This window comes from Centropristis striata, chromosome 13 (genome assembly GCF_030273125.1).
Source record: "Centropristis striata isolate RG_2023a ecotype Rhode Island chromosome 13, C.striata_1.0, whole genome shotgun sequence".
Taxonomy (NCBI): Eukaryota; Metazoa; Chordata; class Actinopteri; order Perciformes; family Serranidae; genus Centropristis; species Centropristis striata.
Genome location: NC_081529.1, coordinates 9,798,332 through 9,817,024, shown reverse-complemented (window position 1 = coordinate 9,817,024; position 18,693 = coordinate 9,798,332). Strand labels below are relative to the sequence as shown.

Genomic DNA, 18,693 nt, shown 5'->3' with positions numbered 1-18,693 from the left:
GCTAGGGTTGTCAAACGTATCGATACTCAAAAGTATCGATACTAAAACGTTGTATCCGGATACGATATTCATTTTCAAAAGTATCGATACCTAGCCAAGGAATGAACACTTAAGTTAAGTTATTGTTATTTTTTTTATGAAGCTTGCCTAATATTGTGCACAGCATACAACCTCAAAATATTGTTCTAATTGCTATTGTTTATTGTATTTATTTATTTTTTGCACTACCTCAGACCTGAAGCTTGTTATCATAGTTGCAGTTTCTTTTTGCATAACTGTTTTTATTATAAATATTTAACCTGTGGTTCTGTTAATTTTTACATATTGCATTTTTCTTGTTAATAAAAATATTTCTGTTAAATTTTGGGGTCTTTGTTTTTATCCTTGTGGTATCGAAAATGGTATCGGTATCGAGTTGAAAATTTTAGTATCGTGACAACGCTAGGCTGAGCAGATAATTTTGCTTTCTGTTTTGTGGCATAAATGATGAGGTAATGCTTGATCATGGATTAGTGACCTACAGACTCGACTCTGGAGTGGCGGTTTAATGATCCAGCTTCCTGTTTGTTTAAGGAGAGGTGATAGTCAGCACCTGGCTGTCCAGTTCCCCCACATAACATCCTTGTACAAATTTGCTAACTTTCTCCTACTTGGCAGTCTTTTAAATTATTTTCTTACCTATCTGCAATGCATTTGACTCACTAGTGTAGAGACACCACATGATAACCCTACATCTAATGTCTATTCTTTGGTGATTGTGCGGAAGTACAGTTACTGTACATGCCAGAAATTAGACTTTGCCCGTGGTTGGGTGTGTGTGAGCTGCACACCTGGCATGTGATTCCAAAGAAAAGCAGTTATTACTTGCGCAACCCATTCAGCACAGACACTGTGAACTCTGATACATGCTTCGTGTAGTCTATTTTCTATCTCCCACTGGATAGTTTAATCTTGTGTCACTTTAAATTGTATTACACACCAGGTGCCCAGATGGTCAAACTAGCATTTGGCTCTCGGTGGTGTCTGTGAATGCATTATTTGATGAGATAAGTTTGATGAGTCTGTGTGACTCAAAGGGAGTCACCTCTGTAGAGATAACAAGTGATATAGGTAAAAAAGAGTAAAGTAGGGAGACTGTCTGTTGATAGGATGAATGTTATGACAACATAGAAGCAGAATTGAGGTAGCAATAGCAGAATTTCTTCACTCCGTGAGAAATAAAAGATCTAGCTGTGCCAGTTTAGCATTCCACAGGAAAAACGCTTTGCTGTCAAATTGAAATGTGTATCTTAACTCCCCTCTGCATTCTTTCACCGTCTGTTAAAGGGCTTACGTAACCACCTATCTATTTATCTAGTGGTCAATACTGTTGGGTGTTCTAGTAAGAGGGCAAACTGGTGCAGTGCAGTGTCTGCTCTGTTTTGTCAAATAAACAGCCAATTGTGCATTCAGTGATGTAATTAGATAGCTGGTTGAATGATAGATGTGGAATTCGTTCTATGACCCTGAAAATGATGTGCTTATCAGACCAACACCCAATTTACAATTATCTTCTCTCTCTGTCATTTAACTCAAGTGTTAAATGGATCTGGCTTTTGACTCCTATACAAATGGCTGAAATGGGTAAAACTGAATGTTTAAACATATCTGAAAGCAATTTACTTTTTAATGGCTGCAGTGATTAGTTGTTTTTCTGTCGATTAGGCTATAAAAAAATTTGAAAAGTAATCAATGATTTAAAGAATAGTCAGCTGCACGAAATACATCCGCTTAAATAAGAAAATCAAGAAGACCCCATAAATAAACTGATATGTCATTTGATCTCTGACTTTATTATTATTTTTTACCTTTTTTATATGAATTCCCCTATCCTTGCCCTTCTCTGACACTTGAAGAAGTTGTCTAGGTCAGTAATTCTAGGGCTGCAACTAACGATTATTTTCATTATGGATTAATCTGTCGATTATTTAAACGATTAATCGATTAGTTGCTTGGTCAATAAAATGTTGAAAAATATCAATCATTGTTTCCCAAACCACAAGATGACGTCCTCAAATCTCTTGTTTTGTCCACAAACCAAAGAGACATTCAGTTTATTGTCATAAAGGAACAGAGAAACTAGAAATATTCACATTGAAGAAGCTGAAATCAGAGAATTTGGACTTTTGTCTTTAAAAAACTGCTCAAACCAATTATTCAATTATCAAAATAGTTGACCATTAATTTAATAATCGATTATTGTTCGATTAATCAAATAATTGTTGCAGCTCTAAGTGATTCCCAACCATGGGTTGACCAAATCAAACACAACATTAACAGTTAAACTGTATAAAAGATTATTGTAACATTCCCCTTTATCCACTTTCTTATCATTAATAGTATACTATGATTCCATTATTTACATGACTGTTGATAAAGCGGTACTTAGGGTCATCTGACAGGGCTGTGGGGTTCATCGGATGAAAAGAAGAGTTGTGAACGTCTGTAGTAGGTGATGTTCTGAGAGCTTAAGTAAGATCTACTGTAGCAGGGGCCTCAAGTTGTAAATGCTGGATGGCATTGGCCAGCCCACAGTTCAAAGTGAAATTGGATCCTGGTTGGGGCAGGAATGTGAAAAGTAATGTGGAAAGTGATGTGGATCTGTCATGCAGTGCAGTTATTTTCCAGCAAGGGCTTAATTTGCTCCTCCGTCCTCAGAGCCACTCAGCATGTGCTGAAGAAAACGCCACCTTCCCTTCTCCTTGAAAGACTCGCACACAACAAGTTCCACAAATGGCAAAATAGTTTTCTCGGTTTGTCATTTCCTCTTTCCTCCCTTCTCTTGTCTTTGCCCCACCCTTCCACCCTCAGAGAAGGAGGGCGAAGGGGAGAGAGAGGGAGAGAGAGTGCGCCGACGTGTGAGCCCATAATGAATTCTGACTGACTCAGTACCTTTCCAGTCCCTGGCACGACAGAGAGAACTCCCAGTCAGGAGATCAGTGGACTGCGAGGGGGATGAAAGTGGTTAAGCCAAGACACAAGGGGCTGACATTTGAACTAGAGATTGGAGTATTTGTTGGAACGGGTAATATAAACAGCTGGAGTCAAACAGAAATGGGTGACAGCAGTGCAAAACAATAGGAGCACGGAGAGGACAGCGATGAGCAGACTTGGCTCGGCCCAAGCTAGCTGGGATGCTGTGATGGGATGCAGTTGGTGGGAGTACAGTGTTATTGACTTTTCGGCCATTCTATTAATATTCCTGTCAATGGGGCTGTGGACACGGCACAGCTGGTTTATGGGTTCTCTTTAGCTGGAGCAGGAGGGTTTGACTTTACATGGTCATGCCGTGGTGGAGGTTGTCTCGACTCCTGGCTTTTACAGTTACTCAGGGAGAGTCAGTGAGGTGGAAAGGAATGAGAGGGAGTCTGACTGATGGATGGATGGCCTCAGTTTTATAAAGACCAATGCTGACCTGCTTTTTAAACAGGACAAACGGGACTGAAAAGGACATTCTGTAGCTCTTCCCTTTTCCTTTCCTCTCCTCTCCTGGTTCCTCCTCCACCTTCTGCTAACGTCCTGGCTACTACATCACTTCCTCTTTGGAACCACATTCTGGTCTCTGTGATGAGGTCTGTTTCTAAAACAGGCCTCTGTTCTCTTCCTTGTATTTATTTTATGGTTCCCTTTTCAAGGAGGCTGTTGCTTTTGACAGGACACTGCTAACTCTTTTTAGGATATAATCCTTTAATGGTATCTCCGTCAGCTTTCATTAAGATCAAGGACTTTTGCCAAGAGTCGGTTTCGGGATGACTGTGTTTTCTACCTTCCGCCATGTCTTCAATTAATGAGTAATCCTTGTTATGATTATCTAGACCAGCTAATCTCCTCGTAAATGGGTCTCAACACAATAGATAGTGAGTACTTTCACAGCCGAGCGCGTTGCAAAGTCACACAAATCAGAGAAACCTTGATTATTACAGGATTATAGAAGACTTGGCAAGGCGGCAGCAGGAACCTGAGCCAAACAGGGGGCGTGATGTGTGTCAATGCACACTGTTTTATCTCAAAGTCGAGTCAACATCCGCGTCTTACTATAACCGTCTGCCTCCACAAGGGAAAGCCTACGTCTAGAATTGCCTGGTGGGAGTTTTTATCCCTCCTCTTTTTTTCTACTTTTAATGTAGAACAGCACTTGTCAAACTAGAATAGGTTTTTGAGTAATTTTAGTCCTCATGCTACTCTCTGGAGAGGTAGATTGAAGTGTGTCACTGAGTTATCTGTGGCAAGCATGTGAGTCAGGCTGAGGCAGACATCAACAGAATTTCCTACACATGGAAATTAGAGCTGAAACGCTTAGTTGATTGTCAGAAAATGATTGCGCAACTATTAGGATAATTTATAATCAGTTAGGGGTGTCTGATATGACGATACATATTATCAAAATGAAATAAAAAATGTCTATTGCATGAATTTTTCTATATCATTTTCTATCACATCAACATTATAAAAAAAAAACGGCAGCAAAACTGTGTTTTGGCAATATTTAGGTCATTGGACAACGCTTCTGTAAAAATTGTCTGACGGATTTAAGGATTGGACACCAGACCAGCAAAACTAGAAAATCGACCCAACCTCACTTTGACCTTTGAGTCTTGCTCATGAAAACGAAGCTAGAGCAAACCATAGAGGAGTGTACAAAAAGGCTTCACTGTGTGTTGATGTCATAGACTATTTATTGAATTACCAGCAAACACAAGCTATGTTGTGTGACATAGTGAGCAAAAAAATACCAAACAATCACTACTTTTTACATTTTGTTTCATCCAATTTTTCCTTTGGGTTTTGGCTTGTTGATCGGACAAAAACTATTTGAAGACGTACTTTTAAACAATTAGTCATGTAAATGGTTAGTAGATTAATTGATAATGAAAATAACTGTTAGTTGCAATACAAGCTGGAGTCATTTGAAGATGACTGCAGCAACAAATGATGTCTGTTTGTTAGAATTGTTTGAAATGCTGTTTTCATGGTGGCCAACATGTCTGCACCTTGATTTATAATGGTAAAAACACAGCATGCTGAAGCACCATAAGAGCTTTGGGTGTGTTCAGCCTGTTCTGTTTCACTTCTTGTTTTTGCCAAACAACAAAGCTACAGAGATTACAATCAGTCATGGCTAGTACTCGACCCTGCATGGGGCCAACTGGTCCAAATGTACTGGAGCGGGTAATGGTCAAGTGGATTTTAAAGGAGCATGGGAACATACTCGGACACATACACAAAGGGACCGAGAGTGCTCAGGTCCGTTCAATCTTTGCAGCTGTGGGTGTGTTGCCTCTGTGAAGTGATGCTGATGTTCCCTGAGTGATGAAACTCCCAATGGTGCACATGATCCGCTGATGTGATGTGATGGGAATAAGGGGAGTGACCAGGAAGTAAAGCAAGAAAATAGGTCTGAGAGAGACGTACGGGGGGAGGCATAGAGGAGAGAAATTTGTGGAATGCTGTTGCACGCTGTCTCTCCCTGATAAAGGGTGAGTATGGGAGGAATGTGACCCTGAAAAGACTGGATAAACAGAAGGGGGGGTGTTAGGATTCTGGAGAGGGAGAGGTGGCCCGCTAAAGGCAGAAGGGAGTGTGGAGCCAGCTGAGAGGTAAAGCAGGACTAATTTGCCCCACGTTCTGTTACAGGATGGGGTCGGTACACAAGAGATGAGTTTGGCGGCGGGTTGAGCAGTGATGGACGTCAGCTGTAGTGCAGCCTGACAGAGCGTTGATATAGGATGGAGGCAGGCAGGGGTCATGAGAAGAATGGCTCTCCCTCTGCTTTCTTTCTCACAGATCGGGGTTAATGTGCTGGAACAGACGGGACCGACATAACCCTGTTCAACGCAGCAAACTCTGCTTTTTTTCCTCTTTCTAAAGATTCTCAAGGGTCTGTCACCTTGTTTTTTCTCATACAGATTAGGAATGCTGGGTAGTTTGCATTTTGTCAAGAGCATAGTTAATGGAATTTTGCAATGGTTTAGGAGAAGTAAAGACACGAGTTAGACCGATAAATGAGCCATACCTATATTTTAGGGGTGCACCGATTGCAATTTTATGGCCGATCACCGAGCCTGACCTGCCGATTTGGATTTTGGCCGATACCAAATTCTAGTTCAAGTTTGTTTTATTCATCATATGTAGCTTAAAATAGAGTCTATGGTACAAGGGAATGTATTTGACGAAGAAAGTGGGTCATTTCAGCAATAAAAACATTTTTCACAATAACCGCACTAGTCATACAAAGAATGAGAAAGTGACAATAAAGAATAAAATAAAGACATGATGGGTTGACATTAATGAAATATAGCACAATATGAAAATGAGGATTGTGTGTAAAAGTCACAAGGCTTGTAAATGTTGAAATGCACAAAAGCTATTAATTCTTGCATAGAATAAACATTGTCTGCAATGTTGTTTTGCTATTGGATTGAGCATGAGGACTTGGCACAGGAAACGTCATCCCAAGAGGCAACATTGTAATGCAATATTACTCTCATGGACTTATGAAACACTTCCAACTAATATTTTATTCGAGCCATGGTGATAAATGTAAGGCTGGGCTGGACCTGACCTCTGCTGTGATTTTCTTAGTGTTTGCATATGAGCAACAGCATATGCAAGCAAGCCTCTGTAGAGCAGCTGCAGTTTTTTTTTTTCTCTCTTGGAGGTGAGGGAACATTGAGAGGGGTTGACGACCCTGGGGGTGCTGAGAAAACGGTGTCATGCTCCCGCTGTGTTGGAATGATAATTATGATGGTAAAGTCCGGGACCTCGGTGACAGTGAAAGCACATCATGTTCAGTTAATTGCCTGGAGTTTCTCTGCACTTGCTTTAGTTGGGCGGGTTGGTTCAAGCACACTGTTTGCCTTTTCTACTGGTCATACCTGTCTAGTCACTTTCTATGTGGGTTAACTTGCAGCACTCCCTGTCAGCAACATGTCATGTAGTATGTGAACTTTCAGAGGAGTAGGAAAAGCTTGTGCAGAGCTTTTTGTCTATATGCCTATAAACATTTAGTAACGAATCATTTCAAGACGGTATAATAAATCCAGTTCATACATGACTCCTACATTTACAGTGCACTGCACATGTTGACTTAACAGCTGGAGAAGTTTGTTGGCAAGTCAAACACAAACCTCCTCTGCCACTCATTGATGGTGGCTAATATTAATAGTAGGAGGTAGAAATGTATTCTAGAGTTATTTTCATGAAAACCAGCATACCACCAATGACCAACAAATGATCAAAAGGTCTAGATAGGGGAAATATTAAAAGAAATGGTAAACTACCAAGAAAAAGCGAGTGATTAAGACAAACAAAATGTTTACTAATTTTCTGAGTTACAACGGGTGCTGATAACCCTTTAAAATTTAGGTTAAAACCTCAAACAGCACATTAAAATTAGTAAGTGTTTAAACGGGTAACACAGTTTGAAACATGAAACTTGGTTGTGTTTCTTTTTTAATTTGTCACTTTGGGTGTTTTATAAAACAGTAACCTAATATTGTATTTGATGTAGAAGTGAAATCATCAACAAATATTGTATACATGTAGTTAACAGGAGCTACATGAGCCAATTTACGATGCTTTAGGAGCTATAAATGTACCTTGAAAATGCTTGAAAGGTGCTTAAATTTGCCTTTGGAAAAGGTGTAGGAACCCTAAATATTGTTTTTAGTGCGGCTATGTATTAAACTCAACAGATTATAGATGAAAAATAGAAACCTTAAATTCCAAAGAACAGGATGATTCAAGGAACATTTTTTATATACAACAACACAAACAAAAGGTGCCTTTTTATCTTTATGGTTCTTCTGAAACCTTGCCAACAGGAATGTACAAATAGGCCTTTTGTTTCCTGATTTAGTAACTGGGTTTATTCCTAGGAACTATTTAGTTGATAAGGGCTGTAAGTCATGCAGAGGTTTCTGCTATCTCTCCAAGATCAACCTCAGTCAACTCCCCTCCTCCCCCTCCTGAGCAGATACAGAACCAACCAGTAGGAACGACAACAAAGACATGCTCCCTCACAGGCTTCCCACTAGCAGACAGCCACTTTGTTGGAGCTCTCAGTCAAACTGAAGGCCCCTCTGCTGGGAGATGAAGTTAAATCTCTGTGATCTTGGGCAAATGTTTCTTCTCTGTCACCCAGATGGTCCCACAGCTGGAAATTTGATTAAGTGTTCACAGCAGTCGGCTACGAAAGAAGTAACACAAAGCCTTGTTTGACATGGTTGTGTTTTATGTCGACCTGACCTAACTTAAGCAGACTCTTCCTGTTGTACATCCCATCTCTGCTGACCTTTACATTCCTCTCAGATTGCATGTGAAGACGGGAGGGTAGTGAAGGTCTGGTTCTGGAAACAAAAAACAACCAGCCTACCTTTTTACTGCCAAATACTAATCAAGATGTGTAGCAATTTCTATGTATAATTGATTTAAGTCTAATTTCATTATATATTTTTGGTGGTTTCATGTCTGGGTTTCTGCACTGTTCACAATTTTCTAAGTTTCCCAACATTAACCAGAAACACTCTTTCTCCCTCTCTCCAAAACAGCTACCATGTCAGCCGCAGACAAGTTCCTGTACGTGGACCGCAATGTGGTCAACAACCCACTGGCACAAGCTGACTGGGCCACCAAGAAGCTGGTATGGGTGCCCTCAGAGCGCCTGGGCTTCGAGGCCGGCTCGGTCAAGGAGGAGCGTGGCGACGAGTGCGTGGTGGAGCTTGCAGACTCTGGGAAGAAGATCAGGGTGAACAAGGATGACATCCAGAAGATGAACCCGCCCAAGTTCAGCAAGGTGGAGGACATGGCCGAGCTCACCTGCCTGAACGAAGCCTCTGTGCTGCACAACCTGAAGGAGAGATACTACTCTGGTCTCATTTATGTGAGTATAGAGCTGCCAAAATGCCTTAACCCATTTAGGCCTAAAACGCCTGTAAAAAATGCCTGTAAAACCTCGATTTTAAAATAACCCCCTAAAACCAACAACAGAAGTCTCAACGCTTCCTACTAAATAATAGATTTTTCAGCCTCTGTAGCAGATAGAAATGAAATTCAAAAAGTATTTGAGAGCTTATATCTGTTATATCTGAGCTCCCTCCGCTATAGTCGTCTTCCGCCATGATTTCAGTTCTGGAAAAGTCCCATGTTGCATTGCGACACTGCCACATGTATTCTGATGCATTTCATTGGCCAAGAGACCGAAAATAGGTGGAAAAAACTACAAATACTACAGAACGACGTATGGGCTTTCCCGGTTTTAATGGTAGAAATGTGGTAATCCTTTCCCGGCTTAAATGCCTTAAATGAAGCATTGATTCGTAATGTAAAAACCGTCTCATGGATGTATGATAAGATCTGACCCATACCTGGCGCACATGCCAAATAAGTTTTCTGGCTTCCGGGTTCAGTACCACATTGTGCAGCACACTGGATATGCACAGCAGTGTTTCTCCTGCTGGTCCCGCCCCTGCAAGTTCCCACTCGACCCATAGACTTAACAATGTGATGACTTCACAGCTTATTCTTTTTTACAAATGTATAAGACTTAAAAAATGAGAAATGCTGGTCATAATTGACCTTGTTTGCAGCCTGACTGTTTACATACTTCTCTTTTAATATTGTGGTCGATAGGGAAAATCCCTTTTGGGCCACCAGGGATTTTTTCGTTGCCATAACATGAATGGCCACTGGGAAAAATTGGCTGCAAGACTTAGGGGCGGAACTGTATTAAGGTCTTATTATACGTCCATGCTCCATTTGTGTTTCTTTCTGTGTTTCTAATGTAAACACACACTCAGTCTGACCCAGAAGCAGAGATGTAGGTTTCACCAGTAAGCTTTTCAAAACAGGCTATGAATATTGTGAACGTCAGCGCTAGTTGAGTCAACGTTAGCTGTGCTAAGTTTAGAAAAGACGGCCTAGAAACTAAGCAACGCACTGCTGTGACTGCAGTGTTGATCAGAGAGTTGCAAAATAAAAAGGAAGAAGCAAATAAGGCCACAATAAGTTAGACCAACCACTCCCTTTTTCTGCCAGGTGAAATTACTGCTTTTGTCCATTGAGACTGGTGGCTTGGAAGAGTTATATAACGGCTTCAGTTCCCTGATGGAAAAAAGGCTGTCTGCCGGCATGGTATAGCAGTTAAAAACTCTTAATATAGCGTACACTTAAACTGATACAACTCTCTTAAAAGCTCAAACTAAAAGCTCAAACAAACTCCTTACAAACCATAATTTTACCATGCACAAAACAGGAGTTGTTGGTCTACCAATACCTTGAATTGTTAGTTTGTTTGTGTTATTGTGTGACTCACGTGGCGTCCACAGCAGTGCATTGCTTAGTTTCCACGCTGTTAAAGTCACTCTGCTTCTCCGGAGGGCTGTCAGTAATACACACTGGCTATTGATAAGTATTTATATGTAGCAACATCATCCAGAAACCTACATCATGTCATGTGAGAGGGTTTGGAAACATAGCATTTTGACCCTAAGTTCAACCAAACTGTAAAAAAAACACTACCGTGGAATCTACAGAATGATATAAAAACCTAAAAAATGAATGGGCACACCCTTTATTCTTAAAAACTTCTAAAAAATGTTTCCCTCAGCATTGTGTTTGTTACTTTTTTTTCTTGACATGTTTGTCCCACAAACAGTTATAAGGGTAACTTAATCCCATTGACATCGTTTAAAGCATTTCCTTTTTATTGTTGCGGAATCCCTACTGGCTTATAGAAAACATCCAACATGGCCAGTCTCCAAACCAATTTATCTCCCCTGTCCAACCTCCTAATTATCTCATTAGGCCCCATTGTTTAAGACGACCCATTGTATTCAAACTGTCACTGCAAAAAAGTGTACAGTCTGCTCACATAGCCATGGTATGCACCCTGTGTATCTCTTGTTTGCTCTCTTCCTCTCTCTGTGTTTGGAGTTATCTTGTAAACAGGAAGCTGCAGGGAACAATGCAGTCGGCAGTATGAGATAGTTAGGGATGAAGGGAGGGGCGTCCAGTTTTGCAGCGATGGACGTGGAATGTAAATTGTGTTGTAACGGCTATTACTCCCCCCTACCCCCATAATTAATGTTATTTATCCCCATGTGGTGGGCTGGGAGTGATTTGGTCTCTTTGACTCTATGGTGTGTGACCCGGTCATATCAACACACCCTGTTGTCCCCTCCCTCACTGCCTCCAGAGGTCCATGCTACGGTTGGTTAGAGTGCCTCCAGGCTCCGTAGTCTTCAGATGGAGCATTTCTCAAGGGAGAGCTGGTGTACAACAGAGGGAGAGTTGCCTGGTACAGAGAAGTTGGGAGGGCAGCACAGGAATGCAGCACATAGAAAAAAGTCAGAATTCTAGTTGGAGGAGAAAGAGTCCAGATACATGAAAGATTTAGTGGAGTTTATACTAAGGAATGGAGGAGGGTTTTAACGTTCAAAGCAGAGCAGATAATTCCTCTAAATGTCGACCTGAGATATGACTTGGCTAACCTGTCAAGTAGCTGTAGTTTTACAGAGCCTAGGCCAATCATCAGTTGCAGCTTGCAGCAGCAGGGTGGGGTTGAGATTACATAATGATACAGGAGGGTAGCAAATCAGAGTTCATGAGAAACCGTCAGCTCAGTCTTGATGGGGGATGGGACTGATTATTGATTCAGTGCCAAGTACAACTTCTCTATTTTACTGCACCACTTAGCATATGAAATGATGCCTGCACAATAAATGGAGACTTGCCAATTAGACCCGACAGGTATATCAGTCAGCTGATAATATCAGTTGATATTGGCCTACCAAAGACATATACAGTCATGGAAAAGATTCTCAGACCACTGTTTTCTTTAATTTCTTCATTTTAATGCCTGGTTACAAGTAAAGGTACATTTGTTTCCTAATTATTAAGAAAACCATGGATAATAGATATCAGCTCTTAAATTAAACTCTTATGAGCTATTCGTTGTTATCATTATATTTGTCCAAACAAATGTACCTTTAGTTGTACCAGGCATTAAAATGAACAAGAAATCGTCTAATACTTTTTCCATGACTGTAGGTATCAACTAGACTCTAAAACCCAGCCTGGGATTTTTGTGATTGATACTGATTTTAGGGGGGGAAAAAAAACAAAACATAGATTACTGTTATGACGGTGATGTAGTAAATCTCCAAGCTGGAATGGAAATGGATCTTGTCCAGTGTCTAGGATTTAACGTAAAATAGATTTATCTTTCCCATTTAACACCAAAACTCCTTTTTCCTCTCGTACCTCCACTTCTTCTTAATCCACGTTCAAGTGCAGCTGTTTTAAATGCCACCTCTATCTGTCCTGCAGACATACTCTGGTCTCTTCTGTGTCGTCATAAACCCCTACAAGAACCTGCCCATCTACTCAGAGGAGATTGTTGACATGTACAAGGGCAAGAAGAGGCACGAGATGCCGCCTCACATCTACGCCATCACTGACACGTCTTACAGAAGCATGATGCAGGGTAAGTCACCGTCCCCACTGTAAAACTCTGTGGATTATCTTCAGTCATGATTCATAGAAAGAGACATTGCTGCCGAGTCTCTCAACAGTATTTTCATGCATGTTTTTGGCAGTTGTAGCACCACAAACCGAGTATCTAGTTCCATTATATTTCCAGAGAAGGCAGACATCTTTAACAGCCTATATGTCAAACACTCTCTGTCCCTTTAAACTCTCCTGGCCAACATAATGTACTTTGTTTTGCCCTGATTCAACCCGTTGCTAGTTATTCCAGCAGCCCCGAGCTTGTAATATGGGTCCCTTTAAGATCACATTGTCAATGAAGCTACTGTTCTCTGAGTGGCACCGCACAGAGCTGTAAACTGTAAGGCTCCTCAGAGACACAGTTGTATGGGTAGATACTGTAATATAGGCAGTTTATTTGTGTCAGTAACCGCTCTAAAAAATGAAATGAGCTGCATGGGAGTAGTTTTATATATTGAGTTTGGGCCTTCAAATGGAAGACAATATGATTTACTCGCCCCACTGGCCTCAGAAAACACCAGATGCTCTCACTTCTAGCCAAGAAAGGTTGTATTTAAAAATAGTGGTACGTGTGTCTCCCACACAGCTTATTTGTCACATTTTTGGGAATGGTTGTTAAGTTTGTTCTTAAGTCTGATATGGTTTAATTGCATTTTTTAAGAGTGATTAAGTTGATAAACATATCCTGTTGAGTGCTGCTCGTGCTTTGCTGATGCAGATTTCCTGTGTTTGACACACGTCATGCTGCTTTTTTTAAACTTTTACCCTTGCCACACCACCTAAATATGCAGTGTTTTGTGACTTGAATAAACATTTACAACAAAAGCTGAACATTACAAGCAAATAGTTGGCACATCCTGCCAGGATATTGTATTTGTAATGTGTTTCTTTAGTCCACCTCCTGTATGCACTCTTAAATTGGCTCCACAGCCCCATTTTAGGCCTCTTTTCCTGGTGCGATGTCTGTCATGCACACCACCCATAAAACAACTCCCCATCCGTCCCATCTTGGCTCCTTTCCTCCATGTTTGGCTGCAGCAGAATGTTCAGACCACATTACGGGAGGGTAAGGGTAATTAACTGGTTAGCTTGAAACCGAGCAGCAGCTCTTTCCAGTCACAGGAAGCCGGATATGGATTTCCTGTCTATGGTTAATGTACTTCCTGTTATACTGACAGCATAACTGTATGCACTGTGGTGATAGCATAGGCTCACTTAGAATATGCAGCATAGTTGTTCTGCAGAGGCTGATTAACATGTGTGCATCTTTCCTGCAGATCGTGAAGACCAGTCCATTCTTTGCACGTAAGTTACAATGTCCACACACACCTCAGACATAAGAGTAGCAGAATTACTTAGAGCCTAGCCTATGTGAAGAATGAATGACTAATAAATAAAAATAAATAGTTGAATAGCACTGTGTGTTTAGTTTTGATTAACTGCAGACTAATATATTTATTTAAAATTATTTTAAAAAGATGCAAAATGGCACTGTATGTTCAGTATCTATCCACTGCTGACATGATAAAAAAAAAGATAAATAGCTAAATAAACATAAACCTCTTATTGTTCAGTATCAGTAAGTTGCTGAACATTTCAATAAAGAATAAATAAAATGAATGGATAACACCACTTATAAATATACCCAAGCACTGTAGTTTGTATTTTATTTTTCTGTAAAAAAAAACAAAAAAAACAAAGTTTTATACTGGAGCATACACTCGTATCGACAGACACGATATGTCCTTTAATAATCCGAAAAGGTGCAGATAAAATCTTCTGCCAGACAAATCTGTGTGGCTCTTTACATAATTTTAATCATATTATTTTAATCAAGTCTTGATTGGTGCTGTTTTTTTAATTTATTGTTTTTATTGTTTTTTTTAAGATCCTCCTATGTTTTGACTCTGTATTCTCTGTGTTTGTCTCACAGAGGAGAATCTGGTGCTGGCAAGACGGAGAACACCAAGAAGGTCATCCAGTATCTGGCTCACGTGGCCTCCTCTCACAAGACCAAGAAAGATCAGGTCAGTCCTGCCTCCGATCCCCACAGTTCATCCCTCAGAACCTTCCTCCATTACTTTTTTATTATACATCCTCCAGTCACACCTCTCTATCTTTCAACCTTACCTCTCACTTCACATCCTACTGTTGCTTTTAATTTTATTCATTTTTCAGGTGAGACACAATCCCTAATTCACTCCAGTGCTTTCATCTTCCAGGAACAACATTTTCCTATCCCTCTTTCCACACTTGAACAACCTCCTTTTTCATTTGTGACTGTCTTGTATCAGTGTGTGTATGCGCACTTGATTGTGTACATGATTGTTAATCCATCATCACATTGTTGTGTTCAAACCGCTTATTTTCTGCAGTAGACAAACTCTTTCTGTGGTACAGAAAAGAACTACCATCAAAGAAAAATGGTTGGCAATCAAGATAATAGCACTGCAGGCACAGAGAAACAGTAGTGCAGTTTTAAAGGACTTTTTATAAAGACCAGAGGCCTGACTTCAAGTATGATGTAATCACATTGTTGACTTTACTGCACCTTCTCATCAGAAATAAAACTACCATGTAGCAGTCAAGCATTACGTCAGACTGCACAGCTATAAAACCTGCACTCCTGTTATCTGGCCTGCCGTCTTTATGATAGATGCTGCTGAAAGCCACATAGTGGGGTTTGATGAAAACCACATCTATCATCCCTTTTTTTGAGGTTGTTGTATTTCTCTCTTCCCATCAACAGAACAGCTCGATCCTGTCACATGTGAGTTAACTCTCTTCCTCCCCACCTGCTTCTGTCATCACCTTCCTCCTCCACCTCCCCCCCACCCTCACCCCTTCATCCTCTCTTTTCCCCCTCGCTGGAGAGCACTTTCGTGGGAGTCACTTTGTATTAAGGGCAGAGGTGACGTGTCTTGCCGGCCAATAGGAAGCAGGGAGGAAGTTTGTTTGCAGATCAGTGGCAGCCGTTTGTGTTCCTGTGAAAAATTCAGCCAGACAATAGAAGGATAAGAGGGAGGGGTCACTGCTGAAAAAACACAGCAATTTTTGGTCTAATAGTTGTATTTCTATATTTGTCTGGTTGAATTTTTCATTATTTGTAATGCTAACGTCTGTGCACCGGAGCCCAGAGTTTGACTTTGCTTTTGTCTTTTTTGCATAAAAAAATAGCTCAGGCAGGTTAGTGTGAAATATACTGATAATCCAGGACCTTGAGCCAGTAATCCTTAACTATATTTCAGAAAAAGATACATTTTGCTTCTTTAAGAGGAAAAAAATAGTAAAAGCAAGCCAGTACAGCCTGAAGAAAGAAGTTTAAAGTTGTATGGAAGCTAAAAATGGCCGTTTGTTTGTTTGTTTCGTGCCTGGGGTTAATTGGATTGTTCTTAACAGGTGACGGGTTACTGATGAGGGTCACAGGGTCTCTGGGTGTTTTCAGATTTGGGCACTAACATGATGTTTTGTGTGGGGAAGATGCTTGGGTGCGATGTTTGTGTGTGTTGCTGGTGTGCATATATGGTATCCCTCCTCTTATCACTTTATGTTTAAATGTTTCGTACACTCCATGCCCCCCCTCCCACCCCCCTTCTCCCCAGACGTAAGTATAAACACATACCAATATGTCAGCATATTTATTTAAAATGGAAGCAAACCAATCAGTTTCTGACAATGACGTAACACTCTAGTAAATTAATAGCAGACTATAATGAGCTTCTCACGATACATCAGTGTTGTTGGATCTAAATCCATGGCTGAGGACTATCCTGGTTTGCTGGTGGGAAAATGGAAAGTGTACTTTATATTTTTGCCTTGCTGTTCTCTACATTTCCATCAGGGGGAGCTGGAGAAGCAGCTGCTGCAGGCTAATCCCATCCTCGAAGCCTTCGGAAATGCCAAGACAGTCAAAAATGACAACTCTTCCCGATTTGTAAGACATCATGCAACATCTTGTGATTCAGATTAGGGATGGGAATAACTAATTGATGATCGATTAACGGTCATTAAGAATTTGGTTGATCACGGGGGATTTTTAATAGATCTGTGAATTTATAATTTTTTATTTTCACTAAAACATTGAACTCCTTGACGTTATCTTTATAGTATCACCTTGATTTAGTTTTAAGGTCAACAGGAAGTATTTTTGTCCTTTCAAAATAAACCGTCTGTTATCAAAACAGGCTTTTGCATAGTACTGTATATATAGATATCCTTTATTTTGCCCATGTATGCATACTTTTTATACATATTATACAGTATTTATAAAATCATAACGATTAATCGATTAATTGGTTGTTAACTTTATAGATGCTCGAGTTGGTGGGTTTTTCCCACAGCCATCCCTAGTTCTGACTCTGTATTTATTTACTGTTGGACTTTTCAACATTTCTTTCTTAAATGTTCATGGGTTTTTTTGTTTTTTTTTCCCTCTAGGGAAAATTCATCCGGATCAACTTTGATGTCAATGGTTACATCGTTGGTGCCAATATTGAAACTTGTATCCTTCACTGCAAGATTTTTGACCTTGTCTCACTGCAGAACACAATCTGATAATGTAGTAATCTAGTAGTGTAGCCATGGTAGTATCAGAAAACATGCCTTGACAGATTGACCCACAGACTTGTTGGAGAAATCCCGTGCCATTCGCCAGGCCAAAGAGGAGAGGACCTTCCATGTCTTCTACTACTTGCTCACAGGGGCCGGAGATAAACTGCGCGGTAAGCAACATGTTGCCTACTTCTCTGTTTGTAATATGTAGTTAAGATTTCTAATGGGTTTGCAGAGGGGTTCTGTATTTTACTGTGAAGATTTTTCACTTCTCTTTTGCCATTTAACTCACTCTGACCATCCTTTTTCTCTCAGATGAACTCCTCCTTGAAAATTACAACAACTACCGCTTCCTTTCCAACGGGAACGTCACAATTCCTGGCCAGCAGGACAAGGACCTGTTCCAAGAGACCCTGGAGGCCTTTAGGATCATGAGTATCCCAGAGGACGAGCAGATAGGTAAGGCAGACGGTAGACACCCAAAAACAGACAAAGGAGAAAAGGAGACGTACAGAACTTAATGATGCATATATTAACAAACTGAAAAAACAAAAAAACAAGCCACATTTGTACAAAAAATATTTAAAAAGGGTGAATTTATAGTGATAGTAGTTGCATGTTTGTGAGTGTGTGTGTGAGGGGACAAAATAACTAGGGCCGGGACTTTAACGAGTTAATTAAGATTAATTAATTACACAAAAATTAATGCGTAAAAAAAAAAATTGACGCACTTATTTTTGCACCGCGGAACGTTTATCACTGGATGAGTTTAAGGCGGACCAATTATACTGGAGCACCAACTAGCGTTCATGAGTTCAGACAACAACAAACCACAGTGAACATGAAGGAAGAAGCTGATGAGACGCTTTGGTTGGCCCCGTGGATGATGGGACATTTTGTTACAAAAAACCAACGGATGGAAGCGTCGATAAGAGCATGGTTGTGTTGCTATGCAACAAGGAATTCACATATCATAAAGTATTATAGTTTACAGAAGGTCTACCTACCTATAGGCTACCTGAATTTCTGAAATGTACTATATTTCTAAATATGCTATTGCTGTTCTTAATGGCAAAAATTGCACTGGTCTGTTGGACTTGAACAAAAATAAACAATATTTTAGTTGCTTAAGCTTATGTATTCAGTCATTATTCAATGGTTTACTAAAAATCCATGTGAAAAAAATTACTTCTCACTGTTCTCAGGTCAAATATTTATATGTGATTAAAATGCGATTAATTTCGATTAATTACAAAGCCTCTAAATAATTAGATTCATTTTTTTAATCGAGTCCCAGCCCTAAAAATAACTAAATATGATGATAAAAGTAGTGATAAATAAATATTATTTGAAAGAAATTGGGGGAGGGGAGGTAATAACGGAGGAATTACAAAATAAAAACAATTTTTTTTTCTTTTTTTGTGCAGGCTTGTTGAAGGTGGTGGCCTCTGTGCTGCAGCTGGGGAACATGACCTTCAAGAAGGAGCGCCACACAGACCAGGCCTCCATGCCCGACAACACCGGTATGTCAGACCCTGACCTGAATCGGTTGGCTTAGTGTGTCAAAGTTGATGATGATCCTGCAGTTATTTATTT

At 40.3% G+C, this 18,693-nt stretch overlaps 1 protein-coding gene across 2 annotated transcripts in view; it reads left to right on the top strand.

Annotated features, from left to right (window-relative positions):
• LOC131984173 (myosin-9-like) overlaps nucleotides 1–18,693 on the top strand; it is a 44,450-nt gene that overhangs the window by 5,234 nt on the left and 20,523 nt on the right. The window contains exons 2-11 of one of the 2 annotated variants that reach the window (XM_059349066.1): nucleotides 8,589–8,920; nucleotides 12,367–12,523; nucleotides 13,824–13,851; nucleotides 14,480–14,573; nucleotides 15,296–15,316; nucleotides 16,388–16,480; nucleotides 16,984–17,047; nucleotides 17,169–17,267; nucleotides 17,413–17,556; nucleotides 18,525–18,620. In XM_059349066.1, the coding sequence (XP_059205049.1) occupies nucleotides 8,594–8,920; nucleotides 12,367–12,523; nucleotides 13,824–13,851; nucleotides 14,480–14,573; nucleotides 15,296–15,316; nucleotides 16,388–16,480; nucleotides 16,984–17,047; nucleotides 17,169–17,267; nucleotides 17,413–17,556; nucleotides 18,525–18,620 (1,123 nt within the window). In that variant the 5' untranslated portion in view covers nucleotides 8,589–8,593. The remainder of the gene's footprint in view (nucleotides 1–8,588; nucleotides 8,921–12,366; nucleotides 12,524–13,823; nucleotides 13,852–14,479; nucleotides 14,574–15,295; nucleotides 15,317–16,387; nucleotides 16,481–16,983; nucleotides 17,048–17,168; nucleotides 17,268–17,412; nucleotides 17,557–18,524; nucleotides 18,621–18,693) is intronic. The other variant, XM_059349067.1, reaches the window with a different exon arrangement.